The sequence below is a fragment of the Euprymna scolopes genome, chromosome 29 (genome assembly GCF_053919585.1).
Source record: "Euprymna scolopes isolate OS-2025 chromosome 29, ASM5391958v1, whole genome shotgun sequence".
Classification (NCBI taxonomy): Eukaryota; Metazoa; Mollusca; class Cephalopoda; order Sepiida; family Sepiolidae; genus Euprymna; species Euprymna scolopes.
The window spans coordinates 23,707,881-23,727,302 of NC_136510.1; the positions used below are offsets into that span (position 1 = coordinate 23,707,881).

At 34.9% G+C, this 19,422-nt stretch overlaps 1 protein-coding gene across 2 annotated transcripts in view; it reads right to left on the reverse strand.

The window, feature by feature from the left end:
• The window catches only part of LOC145252543 (eukaryotic translation initiation factor 4E type 3-like), a 40,224-nt gene that overhangs the window by 3,441 nt on the left and 17,361 nt on the right, over window positions 1-19,422 (reverse strand). Inside the window, exons 3-7 of one of the 2 annotated variants that reach the window (XM_080112093.1) lie at window positions 13,624-13,718; window positions 11,378-11,438; window positions 8,582-8,648; window positions 2,194-2,349; window positions 1,040-1,133 (exon numbers count right to left, since the gene is read on the reverse strand). In XM_080112093.1, coding sequence (XP_079968219.1) covers window positions 1,093-1,133; window positions 2,194-2,349; window positions 8,582-8,648; window positions 11,378-11,438; window positions 13,624-13,718 — 420 coding nt within the window. In that variant the 3' untranslated portion in view covers window positions 1,040-1,092. Of the gene's footprint in view, window positions 1-1,039; window positions 1,134-2,193; window positions 2,350-8,581; window positions 8,649-11,377; window positions 11,439-13,623; window positions 13,719-19,422 lie in introns of those variants that run through there. The other variant, XM_080112092.1, reaches the window with a different exon arrangement.

Sequence of the window (19,422 nt, forward strand, 5' to 3'; positions counted from 1 at the left end):
ATATCCCCTATGACAGCTGGTCAGATATATGCTGTACGACAGTTGGTCAGATATATTTCGTATGACAGTTGATCAGATATATCCTGTATGACAGCTGGTCAGATATATCCCATACAACAGCTGGTCAGATATATCCCGTACGACAGCTGGTCAGATATATCCTGCACAACAGCTGGTCAGATATATCCCGTACGACAGTTGGTCAGATATATCCCGTACGACAGTGGGTCAAATATATCTCGTACGACAGTTGATCAGATATATCCCATACGACAGCGGGTCAAATATATCCCGTACGACAGTTGGTCAGATATATCCCATACGACAGCGGGTCAAATATATCCCGTACGACAGTTGGTCAGATATATCCCATACGACAGTTGGTCAGATATATCCCATACAACAGCTGGTCAAATATATCCCGTACAACAGTTGGCCAGATATATCCCATACGACAGCGGGTCAAATATATCCCGTACGACAGTTGGTCAGATATATCCCATACGACAGCGGGTCAAATATATCCCGTACGACAGTTGGTCAGATATATCCCATACGACAGTTGGTCAGATATATCCCGTATGACAGTTGGTCAGATATATCCCATACGACAGCTGGCCAGACATATCCCATACGACAGTAACGTCACAGCAGAGACAAAAGGATAGATATAGCCGAAGAAGGAAGGGAGAAGCATGTGTTAGAGACGTTAGGAAAAAATAGCAAGTGACTCGTGGGTGATGAAAGTATCTTAAAAAAGCATGTCGCTGCGAGAAACGAACTGTTTAAAATGCATGCAATGAATTGTTAGAAATACCAAAAATAAATGCCTTTTGTTAAAAACTAAAAAAGCAAGTCAAATTTCTTTCATTTTCCTTTCCTCTGTTTCTTTGCGAGACTTTCATCTACAACATGTTGGGTGCGTTAAAATGTGATGGAAGATTATTATGAAGCGTTAAAAATGTTGTACAGCATTACAATTCATCTTAGTGGATGTCTACCATGTGTAAACTAAAAAAAATAAATAATAAATATCTACTTTTTTGTTTATAAACTGGATTTCTGGTTAATGTTGCTTGGGATGAAGACTTTTCATTGCAGTGCTGACTGGATCAACAGTTTAATGTATGAAGCTAAAAACAAGATGATGTAATGTAAGTTTTTATAAAGCAAAATGTTGTAATAAAAATTATTCAGTATAATAAATTTTTATTGTTTCTTTTTTTTAGTGTCTAAGTTTTATTATCATGAATACAATTTTTGATATCAAAATATTTAAATAGACGATATTTTGAAGCTTGTTGCCTTTTTTGCTCCTTCATCGGGTATCGACGTGTCGGGTTAATATTTACGTCAGTAGTTTTACTGCAATTATTGTCAGTATTAATATTTTCGTTGTGATCGATGAAAATAATAGGTAATATTTCCTCACAAAAAATTTCTCACTTGTGCACTGTGACTTGGCAGGCCTGATAAGCCCGATGGGGAGATATAATTTAAGGTTTGCACTTAATTTTGTTGATGATTATTCAGGTTTAATCATGGTTTATTTCTTAAAAAACAAATCTGACACTATCCTCGCCACTAATAAATATTTAGCTGACACTGCCCTGTATGATTCAGTAAAATGTATTCACTCACACAATGGGATTGAATTTACTAAAGTAGCGCAGTGAAAATATACTGGGCCCATAACCTGTTAAGTGTTGAGACATTATGTTGAACAAAGGTGGCGATAGTAAATCAAATCAGTGAAGAATCAATGCAGTCACAATCTCAAGTGTTGAGTAATTCTTAGTAACAAAGATGGCGGCGAAGAATCAATGCAGTCACAATCTTAAGTGTTGAGTAATTCTTAATAACAAAGATGGCGGGAAGAATCAATGCAGTTATGATTCAGTCATTTCAAGACAGATGTTGACAGCAAACTGAATTGAATCCAAAATTCAATATTTTTTATAATAAAGTTGGAAGGCTTTTGATTGGTTGATTGTCCTAACTGTAAGTTATAAGTAAAATCGTCGGAATAATTGGTGTCATACCCTCATTGGCAATCAAAAACATTTTTGATTAACAATTTTAACAAAAATACCATCATTACAAATTTCAATCAAAAAAAACAAAATTTAATATTTAAACATAATATTTAAGGATAGACACAAAAGAATTACAGGTCAGAAATTTTCTACTCACTTTTGTAGTGGACAGACCAAAAGTTGACCTCAGGTAACAAAGATTTGACCTTCTCTACAATAGTTGACTTTTCTTCAAGGTCAGAACGAACATTCCAAATTTGGAAAACGTCTGCTTTGTTTCGAATACTGCAACTCAATCCTCCGATTTCATCCCCTGGCAAGAAAAGAAAATTTTGTTAGAAGGGGGTAGTTGCATCACTGGACTTCTACCTTAACTTTTAAATTATATTTTTATTATATAACACCATAGTGAAAATATATTTTAAAGTAAAAACTAAAAATATATTTTATTACAAGATATAAAAAAATAGATTTCAAAGTAAAGATTACTTTTTATGTAACTTTCAATATATTTTTATTATATAATATCATAGTGTTAAAAATCACTGGTAATGAGAGAAGCCCGGCACGATGGCTGCAAAGCATTGAACATATTGAGAGAGCATTATTTATCGAAAGGAAAACCCAAAATTATTTCTTTATACACTGAACTTACCTCTCTAAAACGAATGGAAGCCGAAACTATTACTGATTATATTATAAGAGCCGAAACAACTGCAAATTCTTTAAAAATGTCTGGTGAAGTTATAAGTGACAGTCTGTTAATTTCCAAGGTCCTTAAGGGATTACCGAGTGATTTCAAGCCATTTACCACCGTGATAACTCAGAAAGAAAAACCCATGACTTTTAGCCAATTCAAGGTAGCACTCAGAAGTTACGAAGAAACTAAAAAAATGATCACAGAAAAAAACGAATCCACAAATATCATGAAATTTAAAAATACACACATAAAAACACCAAAATTAAATTATACCCATGCCAAGAATAAAAACCGCAACTTTGCCAAAAACAATTTTTCTCCTAAGAAAAGTACAAAAATTATTTGCTATAATTGTGGACGACCTAATCACAAGAGTTTCCAATGTAGATACAGGACTCAAAATGGCGACTCCATTAAAAATGTTGAGAGCTCTGTTAGCGAACATTCATTTTTATTTTTGTGTATGTTTAATGCTTCAACAAATAATAATTTTCTTGTCGATTGTGGAGCCACGGCACATGTGATTACAAAGGAATCTGATTTTATCAATTTTGATCCCAACTTTAAGCCACAAAATCATTTTGTAGAACTAGCTGACGGGAGTCGAGTAAATGATATCATTTTGAAAAGAGGCGATGCTAAAATCTCGCTAAAGAACAATAAAGGTGAACTGTGTTTCTGTATTCTAGAAAATGCTCTTCTAATCCCAAAATTTAAACAAAATATATTTTCTGTACAAGCTGCCACAAAACAAGGTGCAAATATAAACTTTAGCCCCAATAAATCAAAACTGGTATACCCGAATGAAATTGTATTCGACTTTAAAGAAAATGGAAGACTATATTATTTAAATAGCATAGTCCCATCGAAAACCGCCTGCCATGATCTACAGACATGGCATAAAATTCTTGGACACTGCAATATTCCTGATATCAAAAAGTTGCCGACTGTAGTTGATGGAATGAAAATACAAACATCAAAAAACTTCAACTGCGACGTCTGTACGCAAGGGAAAATGAAAAACTATCAAAGCAAGATACCAGACAAGAATGCCAAAAAGATCCTATCAATGGTGCATTGTGACTTGAACGGTCCCGTGGAACCGATGGCCAGAGAACATTATAGATATGTGTTGAATTTCGTAGATGATCATTCAGGTTTAATAATGGTTTACTTTTTAAAGAACAAATATGATACCCTGCTAGCAACTAAAAAATATTTAGCCGACATGGCTCCCTACGGTGAAGTAAAGTGTATTCGCTCTGACAACGATACGGAATTCACCAATAAAGACTTTGAACTTTTACTAATTAACCATCATATCAAGCATGAAAAATCAGCTCCTAGATCGCCACACCAAAACGGGACTGCTGAAAGGGCATGGCAGACACTTTTTGAAATGGCAAGATGCCTACTCATTGAATCAAAACTCCCCAAAAACCTTTGGACGTACGCACTTATGGCAGCAGCCTATATACGCAACAGGTGCTTTAACAAAACACTATCTAAAACTCCATATGAATCTTTCTGTGGTAAAAAAACAAATTTAAGCAGAATGCATATATTTGGCTCAACTTGCTTCGCATATATAGAGAAAAAGAGTAAATTGAATATTAAAGCCGACAGAGGTATATTTCTTGGATATGATAAAAACAGTCCAGCCAATTTAGTATTTTTTCCAGAGAAAAATAAAATAAAAAGAATCCGATGTATAAAATTTACAGACACGTTTAATTTTAGAGACGAAAACCCGTCATATGAAGAAGATGAAATTATATTTCCTCAAATAATGAAAACAAACGAAGACAATAAAAATGACGGAGACTAGAGTGTCCATGATGATGATGATAAAGTCAAAAGATATCCCAAAAGAAATAGAAGGCGACCCGATTATTTTGTGGTCGACAATATAAAAGATTATCAAATCGATTATTGCTATTCAATGGAAAATGCGCCAAAAAGCTTTAACGAAGCAATTAATTCAGAACATTGTGATGAATGGAAAATTGCCATGAAAAAAGAAATAGATGCCTTAACCGAAAATGATACCTATACAGTAGTGCCTCTCCCAAAAGATAAACATGTTATTTCTACAAGATGGGTCTTTACAAAAAAGACTACAGCATCAGACGTAGAACAGTACAAAGCTAGATTTGTTGCTAAAGGCTACTCTCAGATTTATGGTAGAGAATATTTTTCTACGTTTTCACCAACCACAAACCTAACGACAATCAGAATTTTAATGCAAATCGAAAATGATATTAATAAAAATATACACACAGAATCTGAAATAATAAATGACAAACAATACCGCGAAATTTTAGGTAGTCTTATATATTTAATGACTGCAACCAGGCCCGACATATGCTATACAGTAACAAAACTGTCACAAAAATTATCACGACCGACAATGAAGGATTTAAACAGAGCTAAACAAGTCCTGCATTATTTAAAAGGAACTAAAGAACAGAAGTTAGTATTAGTGAAAAGGAAATCCATTATTTTGAATTACATATCATCTGAACAAAATATCGCTGATGTATTCACGAAACCCGCAACAAGAATAAAGTTAAAGCGTTTTTTTCTCCAAACTTGTTGGGGGATTCGACTGAATAATTTTTTTTTATTTTTTTTTTCACGGCCTTGTATGTATATAAATTTCTACATGTCAAAAAAAATAGTCCTGGAGAAGACGTTAAACTGTATCCATTTTATTTATATTAACACTTTAACTTGCAAGCACTTGTGCTCCCCACGACGTGAACACCCTCGACAGACCCGACAGGCTGCAAAATCCCACCCCCACACTGTAGAGATCCCTAGATGTAAAAGATCTTTCTACTCCAGTAGTTTCTTCCCCAGAACCGCTAGACTTTGGAATTCCATTCCAGGTCCCTGCTTCCCTACAGTACTGACGTGCAGAAGTTCAAGTACAACGTGAACCAACATTTTGCTGCCCAAATCCCTACATAGTACCCCAGTAGTTGTTGCTCCTGATAGTAGCCCCCTACACCAAAGTGGCAATGTCTCTTGTTTGGGGTGAAAATGTAATAAAAAAAATAAAAAAAACCTACTAATGCATAACTAATACTTTTGCTGAAATAAAAAAATAAAAATTTAAAAAGTCACTTTTTTTAAAAACCTCTTTTTAATTTTCCTTTCTGACAAAATATTTTTTGCATGCTTATTTTAAGGCGCGCAGAAATTACAATTGACATTTTTTTGTGCACATTAGTTTTATTTCTTATTTTTCCAAAATGTCCTATTTTTTTTTGCATTGTTTTAATTAACAAAAAAAAAAATAAAAATAAAAAAAAACTCTTTAAACGGGTACATATTGCATGTATGTTTATTTTTATGTATATTTATTTATATGTATGCGTTTTTTTTTCTCTTTTCTTTTTTTTACAAAACTGCATAATCAAATTTAAGAAATAGCTTCTTTTTCACATACCCACCCCTTTTTAAGGTTAAAATATCTTCCATTTCTTTTATTTCTCTTCTCTGTACACATATGTTTTGACATTTAACACAATTAAAAATGGCATCTTTTTACATGCTAAAATTTTAAGATCCAAATGATTTCTAATTTTTGTTATGTATAATTGAATATAAAAATATATATATATTTATTTTTGAGCAGAACAAACACAAGGGACTTCCCCATTATAAAAAATAGGGGGGATGTTGCGATATTTTTGATTCATTATGGGGTATGATCCCACACAGTCAGGCGATTCTATTTATAAACGATGCTGCTAGGAACTGACGAATCAAATAAATTCACGTTCTGCTACCAACTAATCAGAAACCAGAATTGCTTCATGAATATTACGCCTTTTCTGTAGCAATTTTTCATGTTTTTTCCATCTCGACATTGTAAGACTATTTTGCTCTGTGGAAGTGTCTACTGCAAACCAGTCACTTCTCAAGACTTGTTTAGAACAACGAATCTTCGAAAACTGTTCTGTCTACTGCAAACCAGTCACCTCTCAAGACTTGTTTAGAACAACGAATCTTCGAAAACTGTTCTGTCTACTGCAAACCAGTCACCTCTGAAGACTTGTTTAGAACAACGAATCTTCGGAAATTGTTCTGTCTACTGCAAACCAGTCACCTCTCAAGACTTGTTTAGAACAACAAATCTTCGGAAACTGTTCTGTCTACTGCAAACCAGTCACTTCTCAAGACTTGTTTAGAACAACGAATCTTCGAAAACTGTTCTGTCTACTGCAAACCAGTCACCTCTCAAGACTTGTTTAGAACAACGAATCTTCGAAAACTGTTCTGTCTACTGCAAACCAGTCACCTCTCAAGACTTGTTTAGAACAACGAACCATCGGAAACTGTTCTGTCTACTGCAAACCAGTCACCTCTGAAGACTTGTTTAGAACAGCGAACCCTCGGAAACTGTTCTGAAACTAAACATGGCTTACACTTCTAGACATACATTTAAAACAGGTGAGATTTATATTATAGATAAAAAGCAGCATTTCAAAGTAAAGACTATGTTTTTATGTAAAGTTTTATATAATTCTGTGGAAAAAAAAGATCAAACACTAAAAAATTATATTTTGACTAGCGGGAGGGGCGGGGAGCTTTGCACGGATATAAAATAAGCTTAAATATGATATTTTAATTTGTTCAGATTTCATATACATTATTATAGAGTCGTGATTTCAAAAGTAAAAAAAAAATATTTAGGTGCCATCAGCTTGAATCAAAACTAAAACTGTAGCATTCAAAGCTGGTGACGTTACCACTGTACCAACTGTAAACGTATTAAAAATTAAAAACGAAAAATAAACTAAGATGAATGTACAAAATGTATAATGATATTTTTTTCAATTTTGACTCATTCTTGACCTCTTAAAAACTATTTTAACCGGCTGAAGACCAATAAAAGAACGGTCCATAAAAAATCCAATCATTTGAGGCCCCTCGTGCTGCTCTGCGACTTTTAGCTTCAGAGGAGATAGATTTTGAAAATATGGAGACAGACAGACATATAGGCATTTATATATCAGACTAGCGGGGGGTACCCAGTGTTGCCCAGGTGTTTGGAGGTGTGTGTGTGTTGGGGGGGGGGAACGTTCGCCGGGTGTTTGGAGGTGTAAAAGAAAAAAAAAGTTTTAGTCGGAAGGTAGGATTGAACCCCGAAGCTTTGACGCGAAGGTGGAAAGGAGATGGAAAATAACTTGAGACCTAGCCAGACGAGAGGAATTGATAAGCATGTTAAGTTAAGGTTTATAAAGTGAAATATACAGGTGCGAGGAAGTTAAGTGGTATGATGTTTGACCTATTTTTGCGCTGCAAGCTAGTTACTGTTTCGCTCACCCCATCATTCGCTTTTCGAAGATGCGGCGATGGAAAAATAGCTGGTAAAAGTCGGGCAAATTAAATACACACATGACCCCTGTTCTTAAGTCATAGATATTACGATTTAGACGTGATATAAAAAGTTTTAAGAAGGAGCGAGCCGACCGAGAAGGCTGATGAAAAAAGCCTTTTGCAGAAATACACAAAAAGTGCACACACATACATACATACATACACACACACATTTTCGTTTTTATACTTATAGATTATAATATATCTTATAAAAAAAATAAAACCATTCTGACAAAGAAGCATTTCAAAGTAAAGCCTATTTTTTTTATGTAGAGTTTTAAAATTAAACTAGAATTTACGCAAGTATTAATCAGAACGGATTTTTCCACTTTACATACTAGCAAGATTTCCACTAAACAGAAAGCGAAATCAAAATGAAGTAAGTTTATTTACTTAACATAACCTAATTTGGAATATTCTGGAGATTAAAACAAACATAGAAATGCTAACTCACCTTGTGCCATGCATTCAACGAGTTGTTCACCTATCAGGGCCAAAAGCAATTCTTTCCACACAAAAGCCTACGAATAAAAAAGATTAGTTTATTTAGGTTATTCAGACTAATAGTTTCATCTTGCTCGTTATATTCTGCAACGTTTTCACCGTTACAACCCATGATCTTCTCTGGAAATGTTCTAGTCATGTTTAGGAATCTTCACGTCAAAACTCAGAAACCAAGATGGAATTTCGAACTTAACCTATTACTCACAGAAGAGACAATACTAGTCTTTCTCTACTCTATCCTTATTTTCATGACAGGTGTGCGGCTGAACTTTAATCTTTGGTCACCTCCTCTGTAAAACATTCATAACAAAAACTCGTCCAACTACAACTACTGTCTTTCTCCCTTTATATATCTATTTAAAACTAAATGAAAATTCCATGAACAGAGTTTCTTTCTCAGAACTCTCCGCCTGTGAAACACAATACTGCAGGGTCATTTCCTATCTGACTATGGCATGGTCGTTTTCAAGTTCAATGTAAACAAATTCTTGCTGAGCCACCTTCTTAAATAATCAAATTTTGCCCGATCACCATCATCATTATTAATCATCACAGTGTTGTCTCACCATCCATCTTACACTTGTGTAACCTTTGTCCTCAAGTGGCTTTTTGGCCTTGATAATAAGTGGTGACGCCCCCCCCCCAGTTAAAAAAAAAACAAAACAACTTTATTTTATCCGTAGGAGTAGATTGCAGGGTTGCAACAAGAATTAAACAATAAGGGAAATTGTTGACAGTTGTTGTAACTAAACGAGTGCCTGTTGCGAATGTTCTGCCGAATGAGAGGGTTGTGATCATAGTCCGTAGCTATGAACATGCACGTGTACATCTTCTGCACAGGCTGTGATCGATCAACTCGTACCGGTCCAAAGTTGTTCAATTCAGTCAGTGCTGCAATAAAAATTCTCATTCCCAGGAATCCAGTTTAAAAAAAAAACACAAAAAAAAAAAAAAAAAACAAATAAACAAATAACAAATGAATAAAGAAACTTTGAAAACATTATAATGTAAGTTTAATCTAAAAATTTAGAAAATGGAATAATATTATAAAAATCATTAAAATCATTTTTTTTTTCTTTGGTTTCTGAGATTTTTGCTGTAAAAAAAAAAAAAAATTTATTCATAGATGAAGACTTAGTGTATTTTTTTTGTGCGTTTTTTTCCTCTCCATTTTGTTGGTGATATTAACCCAATGGTAATCCCCTGTAAAACATTCATAATAAAAACTTGTCTCATGGAGAGAAAGAAGTGTATATATCCAATGTTATTGACAGTTTATATAAAATCTGATTTCATGTGTGTTTGCATGGTTGGTGTAAATTTTGAATCGAGCAACTTGGACACATCTTTAACCCCCCCCCCAAAAAAAAAATAAATAATAATAATTTTAATCATTTAATAAAAATTTATATAACATTCGGTTTTTCTAAATTTTCAATTTTAATTGAAAAAAAAATAATGTAAATTAAAAATAGGCTGAACTTGCAAAATAAGATTTCCACCTGAACATAATTCTTGAACTAAAGGCTCACCTTGAATGGAGAGGGACATTGGCCCAACTGATCGCGACCCCCAAGAAAAACCAACTGCCTCCTCTGACGTCGAATTCTAACATCATTTCATCCCAAAGGGCCAGCTCTGACTGCCTTTCTTCATCTTTTGGCATCTCTTCAGCTATGATTAGATCTGGCCTTTCTCAGTGGCCACCATTTAACCACCCAGAAGATGATACTCAAGATATCTACTGCAGATAACAGCTAGACAGTGTCCATTTAAAGAGGGTTAATGAGAAGCCTATATAGGAACATTACATTTTCTCAAATAGGTCGGTTTTAGCATGATTCCTTGTTCACTGAGATACTCATTTTATTTCAAATACAGAAAACATCTCTTGGGTAGTCTGACTCCAGCCAAAGATATTTTCATTTCTCTGTGATTCTGCCCCTTCCTTTGACCAAGCATCTATCACCTACAACATTTGCTATTCTTATGCATCATTAAAACATGCAGTCCAGCACATCATGTTCACATATCATATGGGCATTAATGAAATTAATAGAGAAAAATAATTTTAACGTTTCTGAATTTTTTTGTATTATTATTTATCAGACTACTGTTCTCATCTTGAGTGTGATTTTCACGTTTCGGTCGATATTACCTCAGACCTTCTTCAGGTGTATCTTCTCGAACTCGGGAATGTTTCTGTCGAACTCTGGAATTTGGACGGAATTTCAAGCGGAACCCTTTATTTACTTCATGATGGTGGCGTGCTCTTGTTAGCAATGACTGGATAGAGGCCCTAAGTAATTCGCAAATGTAATTTTTTTCATGGATTGAAAGCAATTTTTTTTTCATGGATTGAAAGCCATTTTTTTTCATGGATTGAAAGCAACTTTTTTTTTATGGATTGAAAGCAACTTTTTTTTATGGATTGAAAGCAACTTTTTTTTATGGATTGAAAGCAACTTGTTTTCATGGATTGAAAATAACTTTTTTTTCATGGATTGAAAACAATTTTTTCACAAAAATAGTATCAGACACGTTTTGTTTTATTATTAACAAAAACATCATCTGCTGGCAGCCGATTGCCGATTGGCTAATCACATCGGATTTTTCCGGCTTCTTTTCCGGCAGCTTATCATCAACTACCGGAAGATGTCGACACAACCTTGGGTCAGGTTTTGGATCAGTACCATAAAAAATTTAAAAATTGACATCTTTCCAATCAAAATCTTTTCCAACTTACTGTGTCTGATTTTTTGCACTTAAAATTCCAGTTCCCTCCTTGGCAGTTTATTTCATCTTCCCTGGAAAAAAAAAAATATATATATATATATATATATATAAAATGCATTTGATTTCAACAAAATATCGCATAAACAATTTTCACAGTCACCCCCCCCCCAACAAACACTTCTATTTAACATCTGTTTCTGATGCTGGTATGTATTGGATTCTGGTATATATTGGATGGCCTTTAGAAATTGACTTCTAAACTAACCTATCTTTGTGTAATAATACCGCTGATGCTGGATTAGCAGCAGCAACCATGTGCAAATGACCAAGTCGGCTGTGCTATGTGATGTCACAGCAGAGATAAAAAGGACACATGATCAGCAGGCATTCAAGACATGTCTGAGATGTAGAGTATTAGAGACGTGTTTGAGACACGAGTCGAAATAGACGTGTTATACACGTGGCCTGAGAGCAACAGGGAAAGATGTGTCCTAAACATGGTCAGACAAGCAGGTATTCAAGACATGGTCAAGATATAGAGGATTCATTAATTAAAATAAGGAATTTGAAACGAAAATGATAAACATATTTATAAAATAGGTTAGTCGGAAATGAGGTTAGAGAATTTTTCTTTGCAAGCATGTGTGATCGATGCACGTGTTTTGGGCATGTTTCAGGCGACGTGAGGCATGTCAGGCCACGGGATCTATATGCACGTTGTTTGGTCATGCAATGACGTCATGAAGAGTCAATCAGAGAGAAGTCAGTGCTGGGACAGGGTCGGACAGACAGAGCTGACATCCACCTTGGAAGCGAAGGTTAGAAGAAGTATATCATGTAAAGGCTTAGAATTCCTTGATGCGAAGCCATTGACCGGTCAAATGGCATAAACAGGCATCATCATATTTTTGTAACTGTCGTCTTTGTGTTATGTCATTCAACAACAAAGGTATTGTGAATTTGTATTATAAGAACTTTGTGTATAAACTTTTCTAAGAATGTGTCTCTATCATCTTAAGAATGTGCCTCCCTCTCAGTATCAAGAATGGTCCTTCATTATGATAAAAGACTGAAAATCCTCATCTCAAAAATATATGTGTTAAAAAAAGATAATGTTTATAGAAACACTCCCAGAACTGTCAAAGAGTATAAATGTCAATCTCTCTTCTATCTATATATCTCATATATCCGTCCCCTCTCAATGTTACATGTTCCCGGCTCTGTATTAAAATGCACCCTGTCTCTACCTCTCCTAATATGAACACTATCGCACTAATATGAACACTCAAGAACACCTAATACATAACATCTATACTAATTCTGTCATGACAAGTATGTAATGTTTTCACCTGAAATGTGTTAGTATTAAAGATTCCTAATCTACACAAGCACCCTATATTTTCTTTGTAATTATTTTTCTATTGATTCATTTTCCATAATTTTTTAAGTTTATACTCATTTCGACATGACACACGATAAGTAGGTAATAATGTTTTCACCTGAAATGCGTTGGTTTGAAAGATCATAAATCTATACAAGTAGGCACTAATACAACAAAGAGTCTACACCCCACCATCATCTATTTCATTAGTATTAAAATTTCTCTTCAAATTACTGACACTCACCGATTAAATATATTTAATAGTAGCATAGTTATTTTTCTCTCTGTATTTGCTATATACGCTTTGCCTTCTCTCTCTCTCTCTCTCTCTTCATATATATTTCTCCTCCTCCTGCCACTCCATATATCATGTTTCCTTATTTTTGAGATGAGGATTAATAATTCATATCATTTGAATTACCATTCTTATCCTGAATGCTATTTTCCCAACATTTCAGTCGATGTAACCTCTGACCTTTTTAAAGTCTATCTTGTCAGAATTCAGCAAACTGTACAGAATTTTGAACAGAACCCGTTATTTAATCCATGAGGGTAGCATGCTCTCGTTCTGTCAGCCATGACTAGGTAGAAGTCCCAAAGTAATTTACAATTGTATTTTGAGTTTCACCCATACTAAGTATTGAACCATTCCGTGTGTGAAATTTGGAGTTCGACAGAAAGATTCCCACATTCGACAAGATACAGATGAACAAGGTCAGCGGTTACATTGACCGAAACTTTCTGAAAATAACACTCAAGATGAGAACAGTAGTTCGAATCATCCGAATATTATGTACATAAATCATATCTCCTAATTATCAATGTTTTCATTGTTCCTTCGTTCTTTTCAAACAACATGCACCGCCAACACTCACCAGACAGGCCTTCGTTGATTCCGCATCAAATGATAAGAATAACGACTGCTGAGAAGTGAAACGTCGGGAATGTTGTTAAACACTCGCCAAAAACTCTGAAATTAAAAAATCAAAAGAAAAAAAAATTTTTTTAATAATTAATAAGATTGTATATTTAAAACTAAAAAACTCTGAAATTAAAAATCAAAAGAAAATAAAAAAATTATAATAATAAGATTGTATATTTAAAAATAAAAATCTCTGAAATGAAAATTCAAAAGAAAATAAAAAATTTATAATAACTAATAAGATTGTATATTTAAAAATAAAAATAGGTTTTAGTCTCCCAAAGTACATACTATAATTGTTTGCAAGGATCTATAGCGTAATGGATAAAGTACTAGGTGAAATTCAGTTGTAAGTGGCACTCTTCTGAAGGTTAGAGGTTCAATCCTCGATGCGAGCAATATCAAAAATACTTATGGTTGACGGTATTAGAGCATGCTACCTCTGTGGATTAAATAAAGAGTTCTGTTCAAAATTATGTGCACATTCCTTGAGTTTGACAGATAGAGTCCCGATCACAAAGAAGGTCAGAGTGTTGTATAGTGCGGGACTCATATTAAAGAAATAATGACAGTGATGATGAGGGAGAGAAAACATTTATACAGTTCTGGGATGCTTGGGACTTCATATATATATACTGACTGGAGATGTATACAAGTTCTTAACAAACAGGAGGGGAGATGCATAATGCTCGAAAGGTTACACAATGTTCATTATAGATAATGATAATAATAATTACGTCTTCTGTTGTAACTGAATGACGACACGAGAAAACACTTACAAAACATAATGCCGGTCGGTGAACATCAGGAATTCAACTGGATCTACATGGTTAAATGTTCTCCCTTCGCTTCTGAAGGATCCTCCACTGACTATGTCAACTCTTGGCTGATCAACTCTCTCTCTGACTGACTGACTAAAATTCGAACCCATAATATGGAGAAATGTCCTTTGTCTATGACGTCAAAAGTGTGTTTTTCAAACGTGACTAATTTCACGTGGTTATGCATGTGTTTGTTTAAAACACACTTTTGACACAAAAGAATCCTCAAATCTAAACTAACCGATTTTTAAAGAATATAATTTAATTTGCATTGTTCATTCTTTTACTGACATATTTAATATTCTGATTCTTAAAAGAATGAACAATCAACTCTTTTTTTCCGATATAAACAATATTTTACTATTCTAATAGAATTTAACAATAGACTAAATTTCTAATATTCCATTTCTTAACTTTGCCTACAGGGTTCGATTCTAGGCTTATCCTAATCTCATTTTCACTTATCTAATATTCTTATTTACATGGAAAGGGGGCATTCCCTGTAACAAGAGATTACTTCGTCCGAAACGTTGTGTGAATAACACTGAAGATGAGAGTAATAGTCCAAAAAATATGAATTATCAACAATCCAGAAACATCGTTTTTTTTTTCATATTTCAAGTACATTTCGGTTGATATGCTTTCCCACCTTCTTTACTTGCATTGTTAATTTATCGTTATGCCTCCCAATCCCCTCTCGTATTTAAAAATGAGTGTGTTAAATATTAGTGATATGACAGATAGTACTCATTTGTAGATTTAAATTCGCAGAGGAAATTTTAGCATCTAGGGCAGGATGTGAGGTCAGGTGAGGTTACCGCGTTAGATGTTAGCAGGGCAACACCAAAGTTAATAATTGTTATGGTCATTAATTGTTATGGTCATTAATTGTTATGGTCATTGTTATATTTGTTATGGTCATTAATTGTTATGGTCATTAATTGTTATGGTCATTGTTATATTTGTAAAAATAGAATGTTATAGCAGCAAAATAAATATTTGTAAAATAAATTATTTGTATCAAGAATGTAAAACATAAACAATAATTTAAAATCGATTGACCTCTAAAGTCTGACGCAGTCTTACATAGAAGTCATTTTAAAGTGACGTGGACTTTAGGTATAGTTTTGGGAAAAGACATGTATATTTGACCAGTCAAGAATCGGGAGTGAGAGAGAGCAGATGATGGCTCCTAGTAAAGGGGGTCAGAATGCATTAGTCTAGGACCAGCATGTTATAGAGTGTTGAATCATCAGTAAATATATCCATCTCGGACACAATATTATCAGGGAGGTCGTTTATGAATATCAGGAATAATAGTGGTCCAAGTTTGGACCCCTGAGGCACACCCGCATTAATGTTATGCTGCTTGGATGTACGTCTATCAATGACAACCTGGAAGATCTTATTGTCTAAGGATCTAATTATATTTAGTATACATCCAGTAGGATTTAATTTTCATTAGCATCCCTTCATACCAGACTCTGTGAAAGGGGTTGGATATATCAAGGGCTTTGCCCACCTTATCCAGTGCATGATATATGCATTCAGAGATAACTTAAAATATCTGCAGTAGAATGGCATTGCCTAAATCTATACTGTTTGTAAGAGAGAAGATTTGCTTTTGCGAGGTGGTGGACAAGTGATTGATTAATTAAGATCTCAAAGACTTTAATGAAGAGGAGGAGGAGACAGATAGGGCAATAATTGAGCGTGTCAGTCCTTTCACCAGAGGACATCTTCCAGCTATTAAGGAAGCAAGATTCAGCAAGGCATTTATTGTAGAGCTTGGAAAGTATGGGGGCTAGCTCAGCTGAAAATTTCTTAATTAGTATAGCAGAGATCAGGTCCACACATCTTGGAGGTGTCTAAGTTTTTTATGATATTGCGGACATGAGAAGGGGTGATTTTGACATCATCTAGTGTGGCTTCAGTTTGCATAGGGAAATTTGGGAAGGAGTTGTTTGTTGGCTCTTAGGTAGAATTGGAGGAGAATTGCCGGTCAAGCAGTTCTGCCTTCTTGGTTGCCATGCATGCGACCTTCTGGTTGCTGGATAGTGGGTGAATTACTGATTGCCCTTTCTTCACTACACTATTATAGATTTTCCAGAAATCATGAGTTCCTATCTTTTGCGATTTTGTGTTCTCTGGTTATTTCAGCATAGTTTCTTTTGGCTGTCGCTATTTCTCTCTTACAATGATTTCTAGCATCTACAAATTTTTACCTATTTGTATTTGACATACGAACCGGTGGAATGCATGCTGTCTTTGTGCAATGTCAGCTGCACAATCTGTAGTAAACCATGGGGGTGAGTGGGGCTTGTTATAATACTTCCGCGTGGGAACATGTGCTTCAATTCCCGTTTTGCACCATTCAGTTGTCTCATTGGCACACTGTTCAGTAGGAAAAGAGAAGATATTCATCTATAGAGCATCTTTGATGTGTTTTCTGATGGCTTCCCAGTCAGTCCTTTTATAGTACCTTGTTGTTTTAAGCAATGGCGCCTCACCTTGGGGTTTAGATTTGTGCGATGTCAACTGATACCACTAGGTGGTCTGCATTTCCAAGTAGACTCAGGGCATTAGTCACATAATCCTCAGGTACTGTGGTGATGAATAGGTCTAGAAGTGAAGCTGGAAGGCGGGTTGGGAACATTATTGCCTGTGTGAGGGAATGGGTTATAGACAAATTGTCCAGCTGCATCTGTGCAACCTGAAAAACCAAGCCAATTTTTATGGTATGCTTAAAGTCTTTGAGAGCTTGGGCGTTACTATCCAAGGAGAGTGCTGCATCTATACTATCAGAGACATGATCGATTAGGGGACAATCCTGACTCGAGGGAGAACAGTAGAGAAAATATAAGTAACAAACAGAGTGATGAAAGGCTAATCAAAACCCTGCAACCTCTTTCCCACAGAAGAGACGTAGCGAGCATGTCCCTGCTTTATCGTTATTTTCATGGCAGATGCTCATCTGAACTTCAATCTATGGTCCCCCCTCGCCAGACTTTCATAAAAAACACTCATCTAGCCAGAACCACTATCAACAATTTCCTACACTCTTTATCTGTGCCTACACCTAAACGTAGATTCCATGAACAGGGCTTCTTTCTTAGAACTATTCGCCTGTGGAATTCTATCCCGTTTGCCTGCTTTCCAGCTGACTACAATCTGATTGTCTTCAAGTCCAACGTGAACAAGTTCTTATTGAACCGTCCCCCTAAGTAATCCAAGTTACAAAATTCCCACTGTTTACTACGCTAAAAGCACAATGACTAATGTATACCCATAAACCCTTATCCTCGAGTGGCCTCTGAGCCTTGATAAGTGGTGACCCCCATGTAAAAAAAACAAAAAAAAAAAAACATACAAGCCTGGTCATCCGATTCAAGACGTTACTCTCTAGTTAAACAGAGCGTGCTACCAATATAGACTCTAAGCCCGTGCATATATCTATCCGAGTCCTAACCTATAAAGTAACCCTAAAAAGCAACCTATAAAACAACCCTAAAAAACAGGGATGGTTTTATTTTACACAGAACACAGTTACCTGGCATTGCCTGGAGGAAAAAGTGTAACATAACTTCTATCGCTTTCTCCCCCTCCTTCCCTCGACACCCCCTCTTTTGACTTTGCCCAGCCTCTTTATGGACATAACTTGAGTCAGTGTAAAGGAAATAACTCTGTAATCAAATCAAATTTTCTTCCCTTTACATGATAACATTAAAAGATGCCTGCATATTTTGATTACATTAACTGATAAAAATGGCCTTTTGACTTTCAAATAATAAATCTTTTTTTTTTTTTAATTTTAGACTAGCAGTTCAGCCCGGCTTTCCTCAGACCCTATGTACTGTTCATAACTTTATGTGCATATGTATATATATATATATATATATATATATATATTAAAAAGTTTGACTCATATCTAGGTAACCTACATCTAAAATTTCATGTGTTTAGACCCAAAATTGGCAGAGAAGTTTGGTAGAGTCTGCAAAGGTCAACTCTTTCAACTTTGACCTCTTGGCAGCCAAATTTTCACCCAAAAACTGATTAAAAAGCTTGCTGCATGTCTGAATACTCTTTATGTAAACTTTCAAATGTTTAGACCCAAAATTGGCTGAATAGTTTGCTAGAGACGGCAAAGGTCAAATCATTTGAACTTTAACCCCTTGACAGCCAAATTTTCACCCAAAAACTGATCAAAAAGTTTGTCCTGTGTCTGAATACACTTTATGTAAAATTTCAAATATTTAAACCAAAAATTGGCTGAGTAATTTGGTAGAGACCACAAAGGTCAAATTTTTTTTAACTTTGACCCTAATTTTGACCCCTTAAAATTTATTGTTTCGGGTTTAAATCAAATTAAAAAGTTGGTAGTTGGATCCATGTCCAAGTAACCTACATCTAAAATTTCAAGTGTTTAGACCCAAAATTGGTAGAGGAGTTTAGTAGAGGGTGCAAAGGTAAAATCATTGAACTTTGACCCCTTGACAGCCAAATTTCTGTCTGAAAACCGATTAAAAAGATTTTCCCAAATCTCAGTACCCCTGATGTTAAATCTCAAGTCTGTAGACTGAAAATCGACAGAGTAGTTTGGTAGGGAAATGGACACAGACCGACACACACACACAATTTCATTTTTATAGATATACATCAGAGGATTATGCCGATTAAAAAAATAGCAACTTTGCGGATGTTTGTTATGCATTTTTCAAGTTTTAGCTGGGCATGCAGACCTTTGCTCTTTATATAAAGATTATTGTATGGATTGTAACATGCAGAGTATCAGAACCTCTCTCTCCCCAATTGATTGAGAGATGACGTAACAAGTGTTGATTATTGGTTTACATATTAATGTTTCTTGCTAATTTAAATCTCTTAAATGAGTTCGTATTATAGTTGAGAAACATGGCAGGTTAGGGTTA